This window comes from Oncorhynchus kisutch, linkage group LG23 (genome assembly GCF_002021735.2).
Source record: "Oncorhynchus kisutch isolate 150728-3 linkage group LG23, Okis_V2, whole genome shotgun sequence".
In the NCBI taxonomy this organism is placed as follows: domain Eukaryota; kingdom Metazoa; phylum Chordata; class Actinopteri; order Salmoniformes; family Salmonidae; genus Oncorhynchus; species Oncorhynchus kisutch.
Window position 1 is genome coordinate 37760910 of NC_034196.2, and position 23465 is coordinate 37784374.

The 23465-nt window shown below is 43.4% G+C and overlaps 1 protein-coding gene across 2 annotated transcripts in view; it reads right to left on the reverse strand.

Annotated features, from left to right (window-relative positions):
* The window catches only part of slc12a2 (solute carrier family 12 member 2), a 79855-nt gene that overhangs the window by 23321 nt on the left and 33069 nt on the right, over positions 1-23465 (reverse strand). For both annotated transcript variants that reach the window (XM_031802487.1, XM_031802486.1), the window contains exons 2-20: positions 23194-23313; positions 20461-20536; positions 19933-20028; positions 16048-16187; positions 14936-15046; positions 14572-14680; positions 14101-14228; positions 13831-13915; positions 13586-13752; positions 13210-13317; positions 12845-12968; positions 12513-12614; positions 9893-10048; positions 8474-8573; positions 6572-6683; positions 4256-4396; positions 3227-3333; positions 2328-2407; positions 798-938 (exon numbers count right to left, since the gene is read on the reverse strand). In XM_031802487.1, the coding sequence (XP_031658347.1) occupies positions 798-938; positions 2328-2407; positions 3227-3333; positions 4256-4396; positions 6572-6683; positions 8474-8573; positions 9893-10048; positions 12513-12614; positions 12845-12968; positions 13210-13317; positions 13586-13752; positions 13831-13915; positions 14101-14228; positions 14572-14680; positions 14936-15046; positions 16048-16187; positions 19933-20028; positions 20461-20536; positions 23194-23313 (2203 nt within the window). The remainder of the gene's footprint in view (positions 1-797; positions 939-2327; positions 2408-3226; positions 3334-4255; positions 4397-6571; positions 6684-8473; positions 8574-9892; positions 10049-12512; positions 12615-12844; positions 12969-13209; positions 13318-13585; positions 13753-13830; positions 13916-14100; positions 14229-14571; positions 14681-14935; positions 15047-16047; positions 16188-19932; positions 20029-20460; positions 20537-23193; positions 23314-23465) is intronic.

The window sequence follows — 23465 nt, forward strand, 5'->3', positions numbered from 1 at the left end:
GCCGGGGGTCACGGGGTCAGAGGCCACTTCCTCTCTGAGTCGGGCGACTTACAGGGCCGCCCACTCAGTGTATCCTAGTGACTGGCTGGCGAGATATAAGGGAGGTCTTTGAGAGATCTAGGGGGATAGGGCGTGTGGCGATAAACTGCTTTCAGAATTCTTACATCCTGACCTCTTTCTCAAGCACGTTCACATTGTGATTTCACAAGAAACCTAGTTCACTTTGGCAGAGTATCAGACCATCGAATGTCATCACAAAACGCCAAAGTTTCCATACATGCTGACGTGAAGTTATGGACAATTAGGTTGAGTGAGAGGGGTGAACCAACCTTACTGCTCCTGAAGAGCTAGTGTTTTCTTCCTGTCTCAGGACCTCAATTAGCTGAAGCAGGCATGTGCGCAAAACCACTGGTGTAGAATCTAAGTAAAAAGGGACTCGACACGTGTTCCTGTTTATGTGGGATACTTTAGAATGACGCCTGTAATGGGAAATATGATGAATTACTTTCCTGTATTTGAGCCTATAATTATCTGCTGAGACTAACTACCTTTGAGCTGCTTAACTGCCAGTATCAAATGTCTGCCAGTGTTGAGCCAAGGACACACTGACAATGTATCTGTGACACTGTGATTCTGTGTGATTAATATCAGAGAAGACTCGTTAGACATTTCCTCTGCTTCAACAGGGAGGCGTCTCCTCGTTGCAACTTGTAATAAACCGGATCGATTTTTGATTGACATTATCAACGACTGCGCTCCTTTTGGTTCACCTGGAAATTCCCATTACAACTCCTGACCTTTCTGGATGGCTGGGCTGTTCTGGACGCTGGTGGCTTTGGACGAGGGCTTGGATGAGTCTCCGTCAGAGTCCTTCATGTCGATGGACACCACCACATCCTTCATCCCCGACGTCTTCTCCTGCGACGACAGCAGGTCATCTGCAGAACAACAAAGCTAATCTATTAGCCAACTGAAACTGACATGACCAGAACATCCTGCAAACATGGTGAACAAATTACCTGCGATGCTAAACTATTAGCATAATGCAAACAGAACATCCTGTTAACATTGAAAATAAATTACCTGCAAAGTAGCCTGGGCTGAGTGGAAAACAACTTGAGCAAGACTCCATTTTGTGTCCACTAAACACAGAAGTAGCCAGTAACTGTTAAAATGTTGGTAATTATCTTGATGATGGGGTTATTTGATGGGTGAAAGGCAAACAGTGTGTTAGAAAATGGCCGGCAAGCCATTTGGGCCAATTAAGGTGAATTTGGGTGGACTTTTGGCTGCGTAACAAGCCAAGTCAGATGACTGGACTGGGGAAGATTAATTCAACTAAAAAGTACACAGTTAGGAACTGCTCTGTAATATGATACAGCCGCTTCCCACAAACAAGCAAGGACTTGGGCCTAACTTTTTCCTTTAATGCAATTATCTACATGTATTGACTAAGGTTTATTGGTGAAGGAATGGTGCGCGAGTAACACGCCTACTCTTCAACCAAGACATCTTCACAATATATATATCAAATACAGGGGAAAGAAAAAAGGTCAACCTTCAGGTGAAGATGAATAAGAAGGTTAACAGAGAGAGAGAGTGACCGCGTGGGACACAGGTGATCTTCTAGAATCTGCAGTTGGACTGTGTTTGGAAAGCAAATCTAATAAAACATCCATTTGAGTTACTTGTTTAATTAAATCTCTCAAACTGGCGAGAGCCACATTGAGTTAAAGAATCACACCTCATTATTGGTTGCTCTCGATTCCCTGTGTAGTTGCAGAACATAGACATGACGCAGAAAAGCACTGGTGCGAAATTCATTTTCTCAATAATAACATAACATTTTATGAGGAAACCAATATGAGACAAGCTGATGAGATTAGTCGTTTGGCCAGGGAGTGTTTTAGTGTGTGTGTGTGTGTGTGGGTGGGTAAGAGTATCATGTCATTTGGCAAGGGAGTGTTTTAGTGTGTGTGTGTGTGTGTGTGTGTGTGTGGGTAAGAGTATCATGTCGTTTGGCAAGGGAGTGTTTTAGTGTGTGTGTGGGTGGGTAAGTGTATCATGTCGTTTGGCAAGGGAGTGTTTTAGTGTGTGTGTGTGTGTGTGTGTGTGTGTGTGTGTGTGTGTGTGGGTAAGTGTATCATGTCGTTTGGCAAGGGAGTGTTTTAGTGTGTGTGTGTGTGTGTGTGTGTGTGTGTAAGAGTATCATGTCGTTTGGCAAGGGAGTGTTTTAGTGTGTGTGTGTGTGTGTGTGTGTGTGTGTGTGGGTGGGTAAGAGTATCATGTCGTTTGGTACAAAAGTGTTACTGTGTGTGTGAGTACACCTTGTTCTGAGATGTGGGACACGTCCAGACCCTCCTTCAGTCTGAGGACCACGGCACCGTACTGATAGTCAAACGCATCACTGAAACACAAACAGAAAGAAACACGTGCTGTTGGCATTTCACAGGAAGCCGCTTGACACAGAACTGGGCCTGGCTCTGTGTATAACACACTACATTAAAACCTGTACTTTTCCACTTGGACAAAACACACTAACCAGGCTAACGCAAACAAACAAGCTAAGGACTCAGGCCACAATGAATGGTTTCAAAGGACAAAGCGAAATGCCTTACTGGTAGAGGTGGGAACTTCATGATGATGTGAAAACTGGCAGCCAGACTTCACCCAATTAATAATACTTTGATGTCTATAGGTGAAGCTAGCATATATTGAAAACTAAAGAGCACATTCCTATAAGTATTAGAGTAGCTTTTAATATACTGTGGCTGAACTATCTCTAGCTTTCCAATCTAATACAAATATTCACACACACTTTACACCAGGAACTGATTCAACCTAAATCCATTGGTTTTAATACCTACGTGACTCTGATTAAGTTTATAAATGGAAGTCCAAGCTGTGTGTTTGCACGTGTGTATGTATGTGTGTATGTGTGTATGTGTGTATGTGTGTATGTGTGTATGTATGTATGTATGTATGTATGTATGTATGTATGTATGTATGTATGTATGTATGTATGTATGTATGTATGTATGTATGTATGTATGTATGTATGTATGTATGTATGTATGTATATATATATATATCGTGTCAAAGCTTGTTATCTTCACAACCCATCACATGTTCATGTGCTTTAAATTAAAACAAATTACTTTTCTAATCAGGCATCTTTGTGGACAGCCTTTTGACAAGGTGGCTTGCGAGGCCCCCGCTGACTTACTGGATCATCTGGATGTAGGTCTCAACGTTCATCATGTCTCCGTCCTTCCAGTCGTTCTTGAAGCCAATCACCAGAGTGTTGGGCCTCAGACGACCTAGCCCAGCCGCCTTGAGAAAACACAGGTCAGAACAACCTAAAGAAACCACTAAATAAATCACGGTCAGGAGTTTAACCCCCCTCCCCCCCAAGTGACACAGCTATCAAAGGCAAGTGACACAGCTATCAAAGGCACTATCAACGACGCTAGAGGCGTCGTTCCCAGGCTGTGTCACAACCGGCCGTGATCGGGAGTACCATTGGGCGGCACACAATTCACCCAGCGTCGTCCGGGGTTGGGGGGGGGGGGGGTAGGACGTCATTATAACTAATAATTTGTTCTTAACTGACTTACCTAGTCAAATAAAGGTTAAATAAAATATACATTTCACACAGTGCTGCATCAACCAAAAACCAGGTCACGCAATCGCTTTCAAGCATAAAGAAAGTCTGGTTGGCAGGCAATCAAAGAGCACCATCGGCATCAGGGTCAATTCAATCTCGATCCATTGCTATCATTAATTCTAGTTTTCAGTGTCAATTGACAATTCCATGGAGTTGAACTGGAGTTCAGTCCAATGCTCACTACCGTGGGTTTCAATATATTTTCATGCCATTTGATTTAATGTACTTGAACTTTAAGATAAATAATGACAACTTTGTATAAGGTCAAAGGCTTGTGTTTCAAGGGCAACTAGAGTAGGGTAGCAGGTGGCCTAGTGGTTAGAGCGCTGGGCCAGTAACTGAAAGGTTGCCCGTTTGAATCCCCAAACCAACAAGGTGAAAAATCTGTCATTCTGCCCTTGAGCAAAGCCGGTAACCACCCACACCTCTCTGTTCCGGTTGGACCTCATGTCAAATTGATGATAAAAATACCTTTAATTCAAATAGAACTAAAATAACTTCTCACAATTGATGTACTTAAAATTACAACCCACTTAACTTCTATGGCTTGGTACACTGCCAATTATTGTAACGTTTGTCTGTTCTCACCTGTAGCAGATACTGGGTGCCCTCCCGAATGTCCTCAGCGAACACGGGTGTGTAGAATGCCTTGGTCTCGTTCTTCATCAGCCAGCGCTGGTAACGTGTCTGGTCATTGGACAGCTCTTTGAAGTTGGGCCTTCTGGAGCCCTGTGAACACAACACAAAGAAAATAGAGTCACGCTAAAGGCTAAGTGTAGTATTTAATAACTCTTTAACAAAACAGAACTAGTTCCACCCTGCAGTCAAATCACAGCTGGATATATTTACGGTACCAATTACCGTTAGAAAAGGTTCTCAAGTTGTCCTGAAAAAAAGCCCTAATTCAAACAACCACTCTTAAAAGGCCTATCCATGGAGTCTTGCTTATATCTAAAGAGGGGCTTCAGCATAAGAAGCAGCCCTAAGCCAGAAAATGCATTGGCTTGTGTCGTTGTACTTGCTCTTTTTTTGCAATAGAGAGAGTGAGGGTGTGTGTGAGAGAGAGTAAGCAAGCAAGAAAGACAAAGAGAGGGCACTATATTCCGCAGTACGCCCAGTGGACTTGGAGAGATATCCCGCTCATGGAGCGGCACGCCACATTTTTTCCAACCGCTAAGCTAAAAACCGCTCCTCGCTCAAAAAAAATAAAAAATAAATGCCCCTCTAAAATCACAATTTAACCAACATTATTTTTGTAACTACCTGGATCTACCATTTGGTTTTGAAGTATTGAAACCAAACCACATGATTTGAATTAAAAGTATTTGAATAAACATAAAAAAGGTGAATGTCATATTAAACAGCATATAAACACTGTAAATAGGTCAGGAGCCAGACAGGGAGCATAAGGAACGAAAATGAATTATTTAGGCTATATTATATCAAGGCTATAGCCTACAAAGAAATACATTGTGAAGCATTTTCGAGTGCGACACTAGGCTGGTAGGGACATAAAGCAATCAGCATTTTAAACAACATTTCGTTGTATTAAATCATTAGTCTATAAATTGCGCATATATGCTGTGACTTACTTAGAATTAAATACAAATTAATCTAAAAATGCCTTATTAGGCTTGGTCTGAATATATTTTTAGAAACACCAGTTTGGCCAGAGTCTGTGGCTTCAGGCTCGTGCCTGGAGAGCAGAATATCCTCTCCCCTGCTTGCAGAGCTACTGGGTATGCTGAACACCCTTTGTGCCACTCTTGCCAGGCTGGGCAGAGATGCATAGTTGTTTTCTTTCTTTTTTCTCTCTATAGGTAGGCCTAAAAGTTCAAAACGTAAAGTTCCTTGAAACTGGGAATATGCAAGCCCTATTGAACCAACATCAATTATGGCCTACTGTATAGATAATATAACAAAAATGAACACAACTTGATAGATGATTTTTTGGTTTATAAGTACTTTTCTACAATGACACTCTTAGCTAGCTACCCACCTCGTTCCTCTCTGTTAGCATGTGCACCCAGTACACCATCATGCTTTCAGGATAAGGGTCTTTTCAGATTCTACAATGATTCCTTATGTTGTGGACACTACATCACCACACTCTTGCTCTTGTTCCTCCTCATCTTTGTAAGACACCTTGATTTTTGCACCTGTGTGTTTTATGGAAATATATACTCCATGAGAGTAGCTAAAGTAGCTATAGCAGCACATGTAAACTACAAATGCATGCTGGGCCAGGCATGCTCTGAGCTCGTGAAGTGGGCGCTACTGGAGAGAAGTTGGAGTGGCCAATAAGGCTGACGCTCCAGCCTCTGGGGAATCTCGCGCCAGTCAAATTTGGCACGCTCCACTGACACTCTGGTGGAGGCAAATTGATTAAGGCCAGAGACTTTTCGCTGCTATTGACAGTAGAGCGTCAGTAAAGTGCCTTTTCACATTGTGGGCACAGCGCAGGGACGATTACATCAGCCCAGTCATCACACGGTCTTATTGGATCGCTCATTTTATTGCCCCCAGGTGAGGGATTTCGATTTCAAAAGTAGCTAAAAAATACAAATACAAAAAAACTAAATGGGAGCAATGACTCACTCAACAGGAAATGTGGATTTTAAAAGTGAACAGGGGACTAATAAGCGCAACACAGGAGTCCAGAACAACACAAGAGCCACTGTGTTCGGTTTCCTGTAAATCGGTTCTAATGGTCTTCATGGGAGTTAATACAGCACTTAGTCACCTGCAGTCAACAAGAAGTAGTTATGACATTGTTCATCTATGGCTCAATGGACCCTATGAAACAAGTGAAAAACAATGAAATGGAGCCCACACTGTGCCATGGTACAGTTATGGGATGGAGCCAAAATGGCCTCCGGTTGGTCGACGTCTCTGGTTACTCACCGTGCGAACATGGCCGCAGATCATCAGGCCCACATTCTTGGTGAAAGCGTGGACCAGGTGGAGCAGAGCCGGACGCGAGTTGGGGTAGCCCGTCATCACTAAGCACTGAGGTCTGTTATAAAACAAGATCAAAACGGAGTTAGCATTTAGTTAACATCCATGCTAACAGTAAGTGGCGCACAAATTAACACAAAGACCTAACCCAGGAGTAGTAAATCGTCCTTCCGGAGAGCAACTGGCTTTTGGTTCCAAGCCTTTGCTCCAACACTGATTCTACATGTTTTGTGGAGCAGCGGATCAGGCGTGCTAGAGCAGCGCCGAGAGAAAAGCAAGCACCCAGTAGCTCTCTAGGTGGGTTGACCAACAGCCACCGCTGGCTTAACCCTTTTGACTGTTTTGTTTTTGTTGCTAGGTCACATGCACATAGTACTTAATGCATCATCTCACACCGTGTCTTCTCATGACCTTGAGAGAAGACGTCGTCATATCCTCGATGAGGAATGAAAACAGACCGAGAGCTCCAGAGTAGCGCACATCAAAGCAAATATGTTAAGCACATGGGATTAGGGGAGCCAGGAAGGGGGAGAAAAGGCCAGGAGTAACATGTTTGAATGCTGACGACAATGTCCTCCCCAATCCATTGGAACACTTCCAGGACAAACGGCGCAGTCCGAACAGCATCCGTAGCGCCTCCTACAGTCCATGTGAGAGCGATTGAACAATAAAGCACAAGGTTGTTGTGTTGTGGCTCGGACAACGTCGACACAACGGTTGCATCGTTTTCTTAAAATTCATCTGGTTTAGCTCTACTGAAGCACTTTTCCTACATCAGTTTCTGAACGAGACCCACTGGGTATGCTTGATTTAACTCCAGGTAAGTTTAATCAAGCATCACTAGAATGATAGTACTAAAGCATCACATATCTAGTTAGCTAGATAAAAAAGGCTCAATAAACGTGGAATCATTCTAACAGAGGCCACAGCACAGTAGACCATAGTTGAGAAACGCAGTTCTATACCAATAGCCTAATCCCCATGCTCTCTACCGTGGCCTGATAATGACCGATGCTAGGTTTCAGAGAATAGATGGTTTAGTTTAGCTCCTTTGTCCTGAGGCGAGGGAGTGTGAAGGATGCCAATCATATGCCATTGTTGTCCCAGGTGTGCAGTTACACAACCCTCTCCAGGGGGGTGTGTGTCGTGCCGAGACCAAGAGAGGGCTCTGGCTGCAGCCTGACTCGACAAACAGCAGTTTCCTCCCCCGCTACCCTGTCTGCAGCCTGAGCCTACTGCAGCCTTATCTGATCTATAAGACACAGTGAGCATGCGTTAGGGACGACTCGCCGAGCAGCATCGAACGGTAATTAAGTGAAGGAGTCGTCGTTAATCAAATTTGCCAATCAGATACTTTTAGAACTAACAGGGCAACAGCCTTTATGACAATGTGAATGATAGAGATTTCCTGAATACGATACATTTTACCCAGTAAATATTTAACAAGTAACAGAATGAAATTTAAACACCGGGACGGACTCTGGTGGTGAACATTAGGTGGTTTAGTGACTTAAAGAACCTAGCCTTTTGGGCTCACGAGTGAAGCAACAGTCTAAGGCACTGCATCTCAGTGCAACAGGTGTCACTGCAGTCCCTGGTTCGAATCCAGGCTGTATCACATCAGGCCGTGATTGGGAGTCCCATATGGCGGCGGACAATTGGCCCAGCGTTGTCCATGTTTGGCCAGGTTAGGCCATCATTGTAAATAAGAATTTGTTCTTAACTGACTTGCCTAGTTAAATAAAGGTTAAATAAATACGGGCGAGTGCATTTTGAAGACGAGACATACTTTTCCTTTGGTCTAAGAAGTGAACGTGTGTATATATGGGAGTGGGTTCTGTACAGTACCTGAAGTTCTTGATGTGGTCCTCAACACTGCTGAGATGCAGACTGTGGGTCAGGGCCTGGTGGTATGTCAGAGCCTGAGTGGAAGAGCCCCAGTTCACATCTGGAAGACAGGACAAACAGTCACATTCTGGAGTCAGGACCCTATATGGGTGGCCATTAAGACAGTCAGGCCACTGGAGCAACTTCCATGCAGTGTGGGACTCAGTAGGGATGCTGTGTACGTGTGTGTAGAGCTGTGACTCACCGTGTGAGTGTGTGTGTAAATCTGTGATGGAGAGCATTTGTGTATTAGAGATGCGTGTCAAATTGAGTGTGTGAAGCCATGTGTGTATTTGTGGGTTCATACAAAGCCTCTCTGTAGATGTCTATATTGGCGTCTGGTGCTCTGTTGGGGTTTCTAGTGCAGGTCAGGTGTGTTTACCCAGAGGTCCCATATGGGGCCTTCCTATCATCTGGGGACCAAGATAGCCATCTGACCCCCTGTGGGGACCTCCACAGCCAGGCCAGAGAGGCTGAGCACCAACACAGGCGAGGGCATGTAACAGCATGTAGCTGGTCCCCCACCTGCTGCACACTCCCAGCTTTAGACATTTCAAAAAGGCCCCCATTTAATGTCACACTGCCTTGCGTGGGCGGGTAGCTTAACAGAACGAGCCAGCCCTTTGGCAAATCACCATAGAAACACCAGAGGGAAAGTCTCTTCATGTACTAGATAACATCATAGAAGGAACAAAAAGTTGTTCAGAAATCCATATGCTAATTAACAGACAGACAAAGTTTCCCACGAAAATGTTTGTGAAAATATTTTCTAACCTGCAAATGGAGCCACAAGCAACTCTTAATGCAATATCATATTGTGAAAAGCCAGTTCACTTCAGTTGAATTCAGACAGTTTCCACAACCCTGCATTTAGCTATAAATACATTTAAACTGTGTTGGCCTGGGCTGCACTGCAGCAGAGGGTGCATAACAAACACCTCATTGTGATGCAAATGCTTACCACATATGTGCATCAGCAATAAAATAACTTGAAATATCAATACTGGGACCTGATTCACATTCTGTGTTCAAAGCAACTTTGGGCATCAAGGGACTGACTTCCAGTGCACTGTGCTAATGTGGCTGATAGAGGCTGACATTTCAGTGGAATCAAAAGAACTAGACAATTATTTACGTTAAGTGGTGAAAGCGTAATTTACATCGATTGACATTCAATAGGACCCGTTTCGGGAAATGTTTTTTTTGTAGGCTAATTCATGAAAATATTCTGCTATCGTTTGTAAAGTAAAATAACCGATAACCCACGACAACGATAATCCACATCAAGTTTCCTAATGAGCACCTATCTTGGCAAAATAACACTAGTCGATGATGAGGCAATCCAAGATGGCCGACTTGGCCTGTTGACGAGTCACTCACCGGGCTTCTTGTAGCTCACGTAGATGTAGAGGCCCATGACTATGACGTTGGTCATCAAGGCTGCCCACCAGTTGATGACGAACATGACCACGCAGCACAGCACGGCTCCGGCCAGGGACACCCACATGTTGTAGTACTTGAAGCTGGGGCGCCATCCTATGGTTCAGCGAAACGTTAGGTGGACTCCCTTAGAAGAACCCTCATAACATGCACTTGGGGGGCCAGCCATACCAAGGGGTGACAGCATATGACATTTGTCCTTCTTGTAAAAGACAGAGGGGCTGGAATGGGTTATATAACCAAATTTAAGGAAGAAAATGTGAACTTGAACAGAGGTAGAATCCAAAAGGTTAGATCAAATCTGCCCCTCATGTCTATGAAGAACCAGTGACTCTATGGCGAGCCGCTTACCATAGCTGAAAGCTCTTGTTAATTTACGACTTGCATTAAGTCTTCACATACATGGTTTTAGTGAAATTACTGAATCATTAAAAAAACTATGGGAGGCGGCTTAATATGGCAATGTCACTGAATGAATAAGAGCATGGATATGCACTTGGATTAAAAATGGAGTTAAAAATCAGAGTTAGCAACTAGTTAGAACATTGTAAGAGAATGTTACATCCACGGCTACTGGATACCCATTTATTGGGTACTAGAGACACTAGACCAGTGGGAGTTTAGTAAACTGGAACAATGGGGCACAGTTTGACTGTGTGCACGGTTACACAATGACAAGAACTACAAAAAAAACACAGGACCTAAAGGGTACATTGTTTGTGACGTCATTCTTTGCCACATTACTGTTTTTACACGCAGTCATGGGAGAGAGACAATGGGCTAGAGCCAGAAAATAAGGCTTTAGACATTGCCAGTTTGAGAGTTTCCAGAGGTGAGAAGCCAAGTGTCTATTGCCTTGCATTTGGTGAGTCATGTACCCTTTAAGTCTGTGTAATTTAAATGGTCTGTGCGGACAATGTCAGAATTAGATATCAACTCTACCTTCTGTTCTCCTAGGGTTTTTTGGTATTAAGGGAAAAACAAACGGCACTTTATACAACGACTGCTGAACGATACAACAGGTTAAAAATATCACATTGAAAATGGTTAATCTGTTTCTTCCATCTTCCATGATTTCAACTATGCATTAAAAAAAACAAAAAAAAGTCAATCTAAGCAGAGATCTTGATTTCTTGACACCAGTTAGACTGACAGTTGAAACTGAGTGGACAGCGTCCATCTTTGATCAACCGAGTGCTAATTAACGACACTGTCCCATTATGCCCAAGCTAGCTTCAGTACTAAACCCCATCCTCTGATTTGTGTCTGTCAAACCTCCAGTCAGACAAGGGTCAAATCCAAAATAGAGAATGTGTTACACTGAATAATAAAGAGCAGCAAGCTGCTTTTCAGCAGTATTGTTTTCAGCCAAGTACAGTATCAATTGCATAATATTGCATGTGTATTATGAGTAATTGAGACATTCCCATTTATTCCAAACTACTTTCCTAAGATAAAGATCACAGTAGCCGTTATTTAATAAAACAACTCGCTGGATATGAAAATGTTCAGATAGCTTAAGTAATGACATGCCGGAGTTATTTGGGAATGGCAGATTGATAAGACTCTATGCAACACATACCACTGGTGCCATGCATAATAAACAAGTCCTATTCACTGAGAATCAGAGTTAGGACTGCCCCATCTCCCTCCACAATGTCAAGAGTCTGCCTTCAAGATGATTTGTCAGTTCCTATACAGGCCGTCATAGAATGGCTGTGCCTAGCTTCTAGGAAGACCGTCCATGGAGTGCTGTGTAAGTGTAAACAAATGTTATTTGTAATTCTATAGTTGACATCTGTTTAAAAGGTATTCCTGGATGAGCCATTAAAAGTGAACACAACAACAAACACTCCACTGGGTATGATGTCTTCGCCATGTGGCTAGCCTCTACAGTAAATGGAACGACAACTTGTGAGCCACCATTGCATGACTGCATTGAAGTGGTTTAAAGGGAAGATTATTGTATGCCTTGTACTGGAAATAATTAGTGTGGAAGTCCTATCATTTCCTATTAAATCAAGTATTTAAGCCAGAAGGACTTGTGACCAATGACTTAAGTTAAGACTCATGACTTTACTCTGAAAGAGGAAATCAGCAGTTGAAACGTTTTAAGCGTTCTTCTCACCCGTTTCGGTAAAAAGCTGTCCAAAAACTGCAGATTGCCCCTTTAACTAGCAAATCTAGGAGGTTTCTTCAGCAAAGTACCATATTTGTATTTGTGGCTATAATCAGGACCTTTGTGGCAGTTTTTTTGTCGTATTAAACTTCCGGTCTTCCTGCATATATAACTTTTCCTCAGGTAATGAGGCCTTACCTGGCGAGTGGGCCAGAGAGGCCTTACTTGGCGAGTGGGCCAGAGAGGCCTTACCTGGCGAGTGGGCCAGAGAGGCCTTACCTGGCGAGTGGGCCAGAGAGGCCTTACCTGGCGAGTGGGCCAGAGAGGCCTTACCTGGCGAGTGGGCCAGAGAGGCCTTACCTGGCGAGTTGGCCAGAGAGGCCTTACCTGGCGAGTTGGCCAGAGAGGCCTTACCTGGCGAGTTGGCCAGAGAGGCCTTACCTGGCGAGTTGGCCAGAGAGGCGTGGAACACAGAGAAGTTGATGAGAGCATAGGAGGCCAGGAAGAAGTTGGAGATGATGGGAGCGATAATGTTCAACTGGGCTAAAATGAAACAAAAACATGGCTGTTTAGATTAACACTTTGTATATGTTCATTGGCAACTGTCCATAGACATTCAATAGTGCTCTTTAGGTAATTGGCTGTCCCAAACAGGACAGAACTATACTACTGAATGTCACACTACAGACACATTCCTGACACACTACAGAATTTCGTATTGTGAATAACAGTGTTGTCATTCGATGCAGAACCCTGGATAGCGTACTACGTACCAATAAGGATGAAGGCTAGAGCGATGCAAAACGTGAGAATGTAGCCGCGGAGGGGCTCGTTGTTCTTGCCGTAGCCCTTGGCAAACATCTCCAGGCCAGGGTAGATGTTGTCTTTGCATAAAGCCTGGAGAAGGAACAAAAATCATTGGAATTGGACACTGCTATACTAATCAGCGGATAGGACCCTAGATGACGAAGGAACATTGGGATACGAGATCACAATCTTGCCTTTTATCTGCGTCTATGGGACAGTAACTAACATGACAATGTTAGTATTTCATACAGTATGGATAGTATAAGCATAAACTGACTAGCAGGGACAGAGAAGGGAAGTGGTATCTGGGGAGGGTAGTCTAGGGACTCACCTGGAATACTTTGGGGGCGCTGACCAGAGACGCCAGGGCAGAGGACAGAGTGGCGGAGAAGATCCCGGCAGTGATGATGGGTCCGAAACCAGACACGATGCTCATGACCTGAAGAAAAAGCATGTGAAAGGTTAGATGTAAGGATGGGAGAGAAGGAGGAGTGCCTAAATTGGAGTTTATATACTTGTGGTGGTGGAAACATGTTTTGTCTGAATGCAGCTGTATTGGCCCTCTGGGAAGAATTCAACTTGGTTAAGCTTCCATAGTGTCCTTAGAGTTTTTTACTCTGAGAATGAGAACCTAACACTACTCAACTGTGATATTGCTACAAAATGGCTAGCGTTCTAGGTGGGAAACGGCACACAATCAGACGTACCTGGAAGTCGTTCTGGAGTCCATATCTGCAGTTGTACAGGCCGTCATCACTCTTGCAGGAGGAGAAGTCGTAGCCGAACTTGCAGGCGGCGTCGGTGCAGTTAGCCATGATCTGGGCGCTGCGAGTGTCGTTGTCGTTTCCTGTTGCGTCTCTCACGATGCATGAGCCTTTAATGAAAAATACAAAATGTCAAACTTTGTCTCTGTTATATTTATTTGGTCTTGTTAGGGGCGAATACCACATACCAGTAGAAATTGCAACACCCAGGTAGACAATACCGGTGATAAGAATGGCCAAGAGTGTTCCCCTTGGGATGGCCAGTTGTGGGTCCTGTGAATATAAATAAATGCTTCGTTTCCAACATAGATTTCATATCAAGTCACACACACACACACACACACACACACACACGTTGTTTAAATCAAGACAATATAGGAGTTCCATTGACTGTATATGAATTGAGGTTAGTCTTTTGCTTGTTTGTGATGTCTTTTTAAATGACGTGGGGGTCTTACAGAAAGGTCTCCTGAGATGTTGGCACCGGCCAGAATGCCAGTGGCTGCAGGGAAGAATATGGCAAAGACTGAGAAAAACGATTCTGTGCCCCGGAAGTCCGGACCCATGTTCTCCATCATAATCCCACCTTAGAGCGAGGAGGGGGGGGTGAGAGAGAGGGGAGGGGGTTAAGCAAAACTGAGAATGCTGACAAAGTAAGCAGTGTGTATGTTAGGACAGTCAGACTCGATCTCAGAGCTGGGAATCAGGCCGCAAAGTCAATTTCAAATAATCGAATTGGTTTGATTTTGTGATTTCAGCAAAAACATCTCTGGCACAATTTTAGCCAGTGCTCATGACTTCAGAATCATTATAGGTCCACAATCCAACCACCGCTAGTGTGTCAATCTAATTGTCTTTGACAGTCTTCTATTTTGTTTGACAGTCATGTCAGTTTGTGATGTGTAAAGGGAGATCCAAAGGCGTCGTACTGTCGTAGCCGAAGAAGCCCTGCGACTCCTTGGACTGGAGGGGGATGAAGGAGCCAATAAAGTAGTTAAAGATGGCCGTGATCAGAACAACCAGCAGGAAAATCTGAGCCTGTGGACAGAATGATCATATGGACAGGTTAGCTCGACTTTCACCACACCTCCCAACTCCAACTAGCACTAGTCACATGCATTAAATCTAGTCAACTGCACAGCACACATCAATGTCTGCATTCACTCAGTCTGGAAGGAATTCCACCAACTTGAGGCTCAACATCAGAGACAAGTTGTAGTTCAATATCACCTTAAGTTCTAGATAGTCGTAGTTTGAGAGCTCTATTCAAGCAAACATAGTTGTATGTTGTACCTTGGCCTCCCATTCCATTCCTGCCACGGAGATACCCAGGAGAAGGATGACTGTGATGGTTCCGACGATTCGGATGTCATTGATTTCATCAGTCATGATGCAATCCACGCTCTGTGAGAAATTACAGGAGAATATCAACTTCACTGTCAGGCCAAGAGGTAGGAGAAATCCTCTCAAATTCATCCCTGGCTTTCCGCTGTTCAGATACTTTGTGATAATGGCCATTTGAAAAAGCATTGCAAATATTTTTCTAAAGTTATTTTCAACAGATTTACAATTTAATTATTAACTCAAAATAGAACGTACAATGCAACATACAGTAATGCCAAGAGTGTGCAAAGCTGTCATCAAGGCAAAGGGTGGCTACTTTGAAGAATCTCAAATATATTTTGATTTGTTTTACACTTTTTTGGTTACTACATGATTCCATGTGTTACTTAATAGTGAAGACATCAAAACTAGGATTCCACAATGTAGAAAATAGTAAAAAATAAATAAAAACCCTTGAATAAGTAGGTGTCCAAACTTTTGACTGGTACTGTACATTTAGCAACCACTTTTAGAAAGGCCCAAAACATCAGACCTCATTTTATTATAGAGCACTACAAAAACACAAAACCAATTGAAGTCTGATGAACAGAGAACATTAAATTCAAATCCCAATGGCATGCTTCAATCAGCAAAGCGCAAAACAACTACCCTCGTCTGTGACTAAGGAGTGACCAATAGGCCATGATTGTACCACGCCAATCCTTGGTTAAAATATTTGAAAGACCTCGGAAGGAGAAGACTCATTATTACGAATTTTGCATGAGCCATCCCTTAAAAATAGCGTGGGTTTTCAGTCCTCCATGCAAACAACCCAAGAATAAAACATTGAACAACATCATGAGAACCAAAGGCCAATTAGATTAGGCTTATTGCAGATGTTGAAACAATGTTCCAAACGGTAGGCTCGGTCAACATGGACTAAATGAATCAGCAAAACCTTCTGAGTAAAAACCAAAGATATCCCCAGAAAAAGCTATTAAAAAACGCCTAAAAGAAAGTATTGAAAGAGTGAAAGAAACGTAACTGTCGATGACGACATGGGGAAAGATTCAGTGACTTACCGCAAGGAGCTCCACGACGGTTTCGGCAAAGCCCACCACGTACATGGCGACGGCCACAGCGTTGGCAAAGGCGAAGATCAAACCGATGGAGCCGCCAAACTCTGGGCCCAAACTTCTTGATATCAAATAGTACGCCCCTCCTGACAAACAGACAGATGGACAGACAGTTGGCCAGATGGACATAGCATTTAAAACTGGGTTTCATTTAATGTCTCTCATAAAAAGGTTAAACACAAATCATTTAATCAAATAACTGTCATATGTAGGCTAGCCTATTGCATTTTCCTACATCAGTCAAACCTTCGCTGCAGTGCAGCCACTCCTCTCAACGACACGCTTAAACCAACATACCAGCTCAAATGAGAGTGGAGATGGTAGAGTAGCTCCAAGATGGGAGATTAAATGTGTCAATTCATTTTGCTGCCAGATGAGTTCGTAGTGCGACAGGCTGAGTAGTGTTCCTCGTTGAGCTCTCTTTATGCCATGTCTCTGCTGACAGCTTTGGAGAGCACTTCAGGTGCTCCTATATACACACGAGTGGCAGGAACCAAAACAACTAATCTCTGAGGGCATGAGCAGGTAGAGAAATTCATGTGGGATCATGCTTGATTTGCATTTTTTTGCTGGCTCTCTTCGTTCCACTTAAATCAAGTACACTCGAGCATCAAAGTCAAATTGCAAAACCATTTTCCAGAGAGCACATTTTGATTTGCCCTTTTGAAAGGGGCATTTTGATATTGAGAGACCATTTGGAGGGAGATGTGGGAATAACTGGAATACTTGGAAAGATTAGTTTGGATGGGATTAGAAACCTACACGGTGCTGTGATTAGGAGTATTACAGTAAACCCTACGAAAGGCATGTGATTTCAATCTACTCTTGACACTCAGTTCACTGCATCACAGTGCACCAACTTCACCCTGCTAAAGCAGGTGCAGTAGCAGCAGGGGGGACGTTCATGTTTGAACACGTTACAGATATTACCAAGGGGGAAAAAAGGTTTTAGCATTCCACCCAAGGGTAATGGATTAGCCTACTTCGAAAGACATCAATTCAGAGGAGGAGCTGATGGTTACTGTGCTGTTCTAAACAAAAACGGCCACTATATGGAGCCTCCCTTGCTGCCACTCGGGCAGTGGTAGACGTGAAATCTCTCCAGGAGGAATACCCCGCTGAAAACACCAATATCTTTTACTACGATATAGTTTCCTCACTAGGATATTTTAAACAAAATGGAATCTTTGGTTTTCCCTTGCCCTCACAGAGACAGCATCCTAATATCAATTTCAGACCTCCCTGCCAGCTCTCAGTGACTTGAGGGAGAACCACTGATTTAGAAACACACTATTGAATTTCCCCTCATGCTGCGAAAACTAGGAGCAATGTGCGGCCAGTGTTTCCCCCCCATCATTTCATTCCACTCCAAATGAACCAGGGCACATCTCATTGAGGTCCTAAGAGAATACATCTTTAGTTCCGTGGATGAGGGAAGTAAACGATAGCCAAGTCCAGCTGGTAAAAATCACACCTGTAGAGGACACCTAATTCCATATCCAAACGCAAGAGACTAAGCAAATGTCATGTGAGCCGGCCACTGCTCTGCAGGTTGCATATTTGAATTGATTCCAGAGAGGAGTTCAATGTTAAGTTTATGGGTAGTGTGGGAACCCTCAGCCCAATTTATCCAAACATGTCAAGAAAAGGGAACAAAACAGTACTGTAAATCAGCATAATGCCACCTCGAGCAACTCATCAGTCAATTATTATGAGAGACGAGGGTAGAATTAGGATTGCAAACCTGAGCACTGAGCAGATTGTTGGCGAGCCCTCTCTTGAATGAATATAAATTGAGCTGCAGTATTAATCTATTGGCGAGAGTCTCATTTCTATGTACCAGTGGCTAGTCGAATGTTCAGAAGAGCAGAGGTCAGACAGAGCTGGTAAAAACACTAAACTGGCTGGACTGTAATAGCAACAATGACAGTCTTATAGTCCTGGTTTCTAACAACATGCCCTTGAGCTTTTTGATTAAGAGTTTGTGTTTTTTGTTATGAGTCCATAACATTATTATGTCTAAGGGCTCTCTGTTCAAGACAGAACCAACAACAGCTATCAAATGTTTGCTTTGAAGATTAAAGGCAACAACACACCTGCAGCCATCGACACCTGAAGAGCTACTGAGTCACCGGAGATGATCAAAGAAAGACTTGTGGCCATTAGCAACAGACATTAATTAGGTCTACGCTGATGAACATTGGCCAGGTGGGGTGGGAGAGGCAGAATAACAGTGTGGTGCCCTTCCCATGACCTCCCAATCAGCCCACTGATGAACGCTTGGTGATCTCCGATTACACTAGGCAACACCGGGCCAGAACGTTCCATACTCCCAATTAAAGCCACTCCACGTTTTCTTTATCCTCTGTTAATGGTTTCTCATCAAAGTGAGGAATTCACATGGAGTGGGCTTGGAAAAGAAAAACTGTTTCTGTACTTATTTACATTTGACGCATTCTCTGACACACTCCGGTAGATGTGCATAACTTGACTGGAGGACTATGATATGATTGGACGAGAGAAGTGATTTGCATCAGAATTCTAGCGAAAGAGAAATCAGCGAGTGATCAGGCAAGTCATTATTAAATCTGGCAAAGGTACTCAGTCAGGCTCCTGTTGTTTGCAATATCCTGACCTTCCTCAAGGTAAAGAGATTAGAAAGTGGAGGCGATGGCATATCTAGGGCCCGGGGAAGGAGGGAGTTAATTAAAACCCAATGGTTTTGGATGTTAAGGAAAATGTACAGTGAAGTTGTCCTTGACTTCCGAGGGGCAGACATTTGAGCTGATAATTAAAGAGAGAAAATCAGCTTCCTCGGGATGTAACAAATTGAAGGAAAACAACAACTTCTGGACTTCCATTCACAACTATTACCAGCTATGAAAATGGCCCAATACTAACCGAATCACCTATATGTTGTCTTGACTAAAGCATGTGCTAATGATGCAGAGGCACACTCGCACGCCACTATTCGTAGTTGTTCGGCTCTTTATTTTAATTTATTTTACCAGGTAAGTTGACTGAGAACACATTCTCATTTACAGCAACAACCTGGGGAATAGTTATAGGGGAGAGGGGAGATGATTGAGCCAATTGTAAACTGGGGCTGATTAGGTGGCCATGATGGTATGAGGGACAGATTGGGAATTTTGCCAGAACACGAGGGTTAACACCCCTACTCTTACAATAAGCGCCATGGGATCTTTAGTGACCACAGAGTCAGGACACCTGTTTAACGTCTCATCCGAAAGAAGGCACCCTACACAGGGCAATGTCCCCAATCCCTGCCCTGGGGCATTGGGATATTTTTTTAGACCAAAGGAAAGAGTGCCTCCTACACCACTTCCAGCAGCATATGGTCTCCCATCTAGGGAGCAACCAGGACCAACCCTGCCTAGCTTCAGAAGCAAGCCGGCAGTGGGATGCAGGGTGGTATGCTGCTGGCTAAACCTCACAGCTGTTTCAGGTGGACATTTAGCTGAGGTAAGATACATAGCCCAGCTCAACTCACCCCAGGGCACCCGGACTATACCTGGATGAAACCCTGACTGCATCCTGAAGCCAGATTGAGTTATACTTGCCTGCACTGCAATGACTATACCTGGAGTGTCAGATTTATTACACCATCAGAGAACGAGCCTTCCGTTACACAGATACTACTACATTTCATGATACATTAGCGATCCATGTTGATTTACTCATGCATTTTATGGTTTCATAGAGGGATGAACATGGCAACTAACTAGTCTTATAGTAGAGATTAGGCTTGGAAGAACTGGGAGTCCTTGGGGGTTCTTTGGAAACGCACATTAAATATGCAAGTGTTCATACCTCCTCGTACAAAGCCGTTGGTCGCAATCGCGGAGGTCGAAAGGCCGGTGATGGTGGTCACAACTGTTGCCATGAGAACGATCACACAGGAGAGAACTGTGAAAGAAATTGGAGGTCATGGTTGATTAACAAAACAAATAAAAATATCAGCATTAACATTTCTACAAACTTCTAAGAGGCAAATAACTGCAATAATGAGCAGCCAATTATCTGCTTGTTGAGGCTTTCCCCTCTCTCGCTCTACCTCTCCTGGCATTCACACATTCTGAGAAGACCTGTGAATAGTAGCGGCGCCGCTAGAAAAACAAGCTAGTGCGTGACAGTTGACTGCATATGTCGCCGTGTGGCAACATTTCACATCTGGACGGTGAATGGTCGAGAGGTGAGGGGAGGAGGGATGGTCGGGAAGGTGGGGGTTTGGGATGAGGTCGTGTGTGAATAAAACTATTTATTTTTTATTTTTTAATAAAAATAAATAAAAAAAAGTAATTCACATAGACTCCCAAGCTCAACTCCAGGGTGTCTTACCAATTCCCGCCTGTCCCACGATCCATGACATGCGGATGAAGAGCATCACGCCCCAAATGTTCAACATGCAGCGCACCTGCACAGAGGAAGGGGTGGCAGTTAGGACGCATGACAAGTAAACATGAACACTTCACTCAGCAGAGAAGTTTCCAATAACCTGGTCTTGAAACATTGCCGGTGGGAATCCACTGATTAGATATCCAAGACCTGGGGCTCAGCTTTTCAAGTTATCGGATAGAATTAAATGCATTGAAATACATTGAAATGAACAGGAGTACCATTCAAGTCAATGATTTCTATGCATTTAACCCGATCCGATAGGCGAAATCCAGATAGATAGGCGTAACTTTTGAAAGACTGATGAGGATTCAATCAAGGTTTGAACCGAATGTTAAAGGGCAAGATTCCAAACCTAGTGAAAGTAGCAGTTCCGCCTGGGCATCTACTTGTTTAGTCAAAATTGCTACAAGCACCAAGCTTGCAATTTAAGGTCAGAAGAACGGTTCAAACAAGGATTAAAGTCCTGATATAAATTGGAAAACTTTGGACAACAATGAAATACATGATATTAAAATGTTGATATGACATGCTAAAATAAATGTTGGCTGCCCGACTAAGCCTTGCCAAGGCTGAAGTAAGTTAAAAATTAAATAATAACTAGCCTATTCAAATCACTGTCAACCTCCAAGAACATTCATTAATATCTACCACAGTTTTATCCATTTCAAAGTGCATAAAATCATTGACCATGTTTCCATCCACAGTAAAGACCTAATAAAAAAAATTATGACAGCAGTGATGGAAACAGGAAGTTTTGTGTACTTTTATAAATGCCGAACAATTTGTTTGTTCGACATTGTGGGATCTTTTTTTGTCTGTAAAATGAATTATGTGGGAAATGGCAGTGGAAAAGTCACTTATGTGCAAATATTGATATAATAACTGTTAATTCGAAGTAAACTTTAGCCTACAGATTAAATACATTATGATGAACATCACAGGGTGGTGAAAGTGCATGGTGATGAGCTTGATGCTGCTTTCCAATAAATAATCAAGGGTCTAACTCCGGCGACGTGATGCTCGAGGGTCTAACTCCGGAGACGTGATGCTCGAGGGTCTAACTCCGGAGACGTGATGATCGATGCTCGAGGGTCTAACTCCGAAGACGTGATGATCGATGCTCGAGGGTCTAACTCCGGAGACGTGATGATCGAGGGTCTAACTCCGGAGACGTGATGATCGATGCTTGACAAATAAAAATATCATATCCATAACAAACTCATCATGTAGACTAGCCACCCCAAGAGCCTAGCCGCACTGTATCTGCAAGCTGTTGGCTAGAGCACAGGTGCCAAGACCAGAGTAGACACGTTTGATTCTTAACTCAGTCTGTGACAAAACTATCAGTAGAGTTGAAAATTGAGGATGTAGTTAAAAGCACTGTAGATTTTGAAAACTATGCACTGTGTGACAAGTAGCTACAACAATGTTTCCCCAAACTCGGTCCTGGGGACCACAGAAGTGCACGTTTTTTTTCTTCCCCTAACACCACAAAGCTAATTAAAATAATCAACTAATCATCAAGTTTTAATTATTTGAAATCATCTGAGCAAGGGCAAAAAAAAAACAAAAAAAAAAAGTGCACCCTTGGGGTTCCGAGGACCAAGTTTGGGAAACACTGTGCTACAACCATGCCAGATGCTCACACTAGAGCAGGGCTGTCAAACTAATTCCATGGAGGGCCTAGTGTTGGCTGGGTTTAGTTTTTTTCCTTTCAATTAAGCCCTAGACAACCATGGTGAGGAGAGTTCCTTACTAATTAGTGACCTTAATTTATCAAACCAAGTACAAGGGAGGAGTGAAAAACACTCGACCCTCCTTGGAATGGGTTTGACACATGTGCATTAGTCTCAGAAACATGCTATGGCCTGGACAGACCGGGTAGGATTAAATCAGCAAAAGCAATTCTTGCTAGAATCCTGTAGAGTGTGATCGACACACACCTCAGTTTGTTTGGTGACATGCTCATGTAATCTACCACTTGTTGAGGTTCCTCTTTAACTGCAATAGGAAGTAATACAAATAAGCACACACACAAAAAGCGGGGGGGGGGGGGGGGGGGGGACTCTTATAGTACAATGATAATATGTGCATATTGAGATCTGAAATTCCAAATAAAGTTTAAGTAACCACCTGGGAACTTTATACTACAGAGGCTAATTGTGGGAGGAATTTTCTGTACTTTGAATGGGGGGGGGCTTCTTGCGGTCAATTTGCAGTCTAGAAATTATTAGCATTTATGTTCCACCCCCTCCCCGCGCAAACATTCGCTCAACAAAAACATTGTCCCGTGGCTGAATCTAGATTATCCCTGGTCTATGCCATTGAACATTGTGTTCAAGAATAACTTGAGGACACTGCATTCCCTACAATGTCAGGACTAAAAAGAGAAGTGCTTATGCGGTACCAATTGTAGAGGCAGAAATTTCACATTGGTCCTCTGTAGCTCAATTGCTATTACATGGCTCTTGCATCGCCAGGATAGTGGGTACAAGTCCAGGGACCACCCAGGCGTAAAACATTTATGCAAGCATTACTGTAAGTCATTTTGAATGAAAATGTCTGCTATAAATGAGAGACAGACACACACAGATAGTGTCACATAACAAAAAGGTAACCAGGGGGACAACGCTCTCAGGATGTCAAAGAGACGAGAGTCGGTTGACTACTCACCAGAACCCCTTTGATCCATCCGAACTTGACTGCTCCCTTGGGCTCGGACGCCTCCTTGGCTGCGGCCTCCTCGGCCGGGGTGAGCTCATCCCCGTTGGCGAAGCCATCCTCAAACGGCTCCTGCAAACAGAACGAGACAGACAGGCTATGGTCAGCACACAATGGAAAAAGACCCTTATTAAAGTAAATGTGCAAGTTCACACATCTGAATACTATTATCTCTGAATTAAACCGTTGTTCACCCATGTTCACTAATTTCTATGAACAATCTA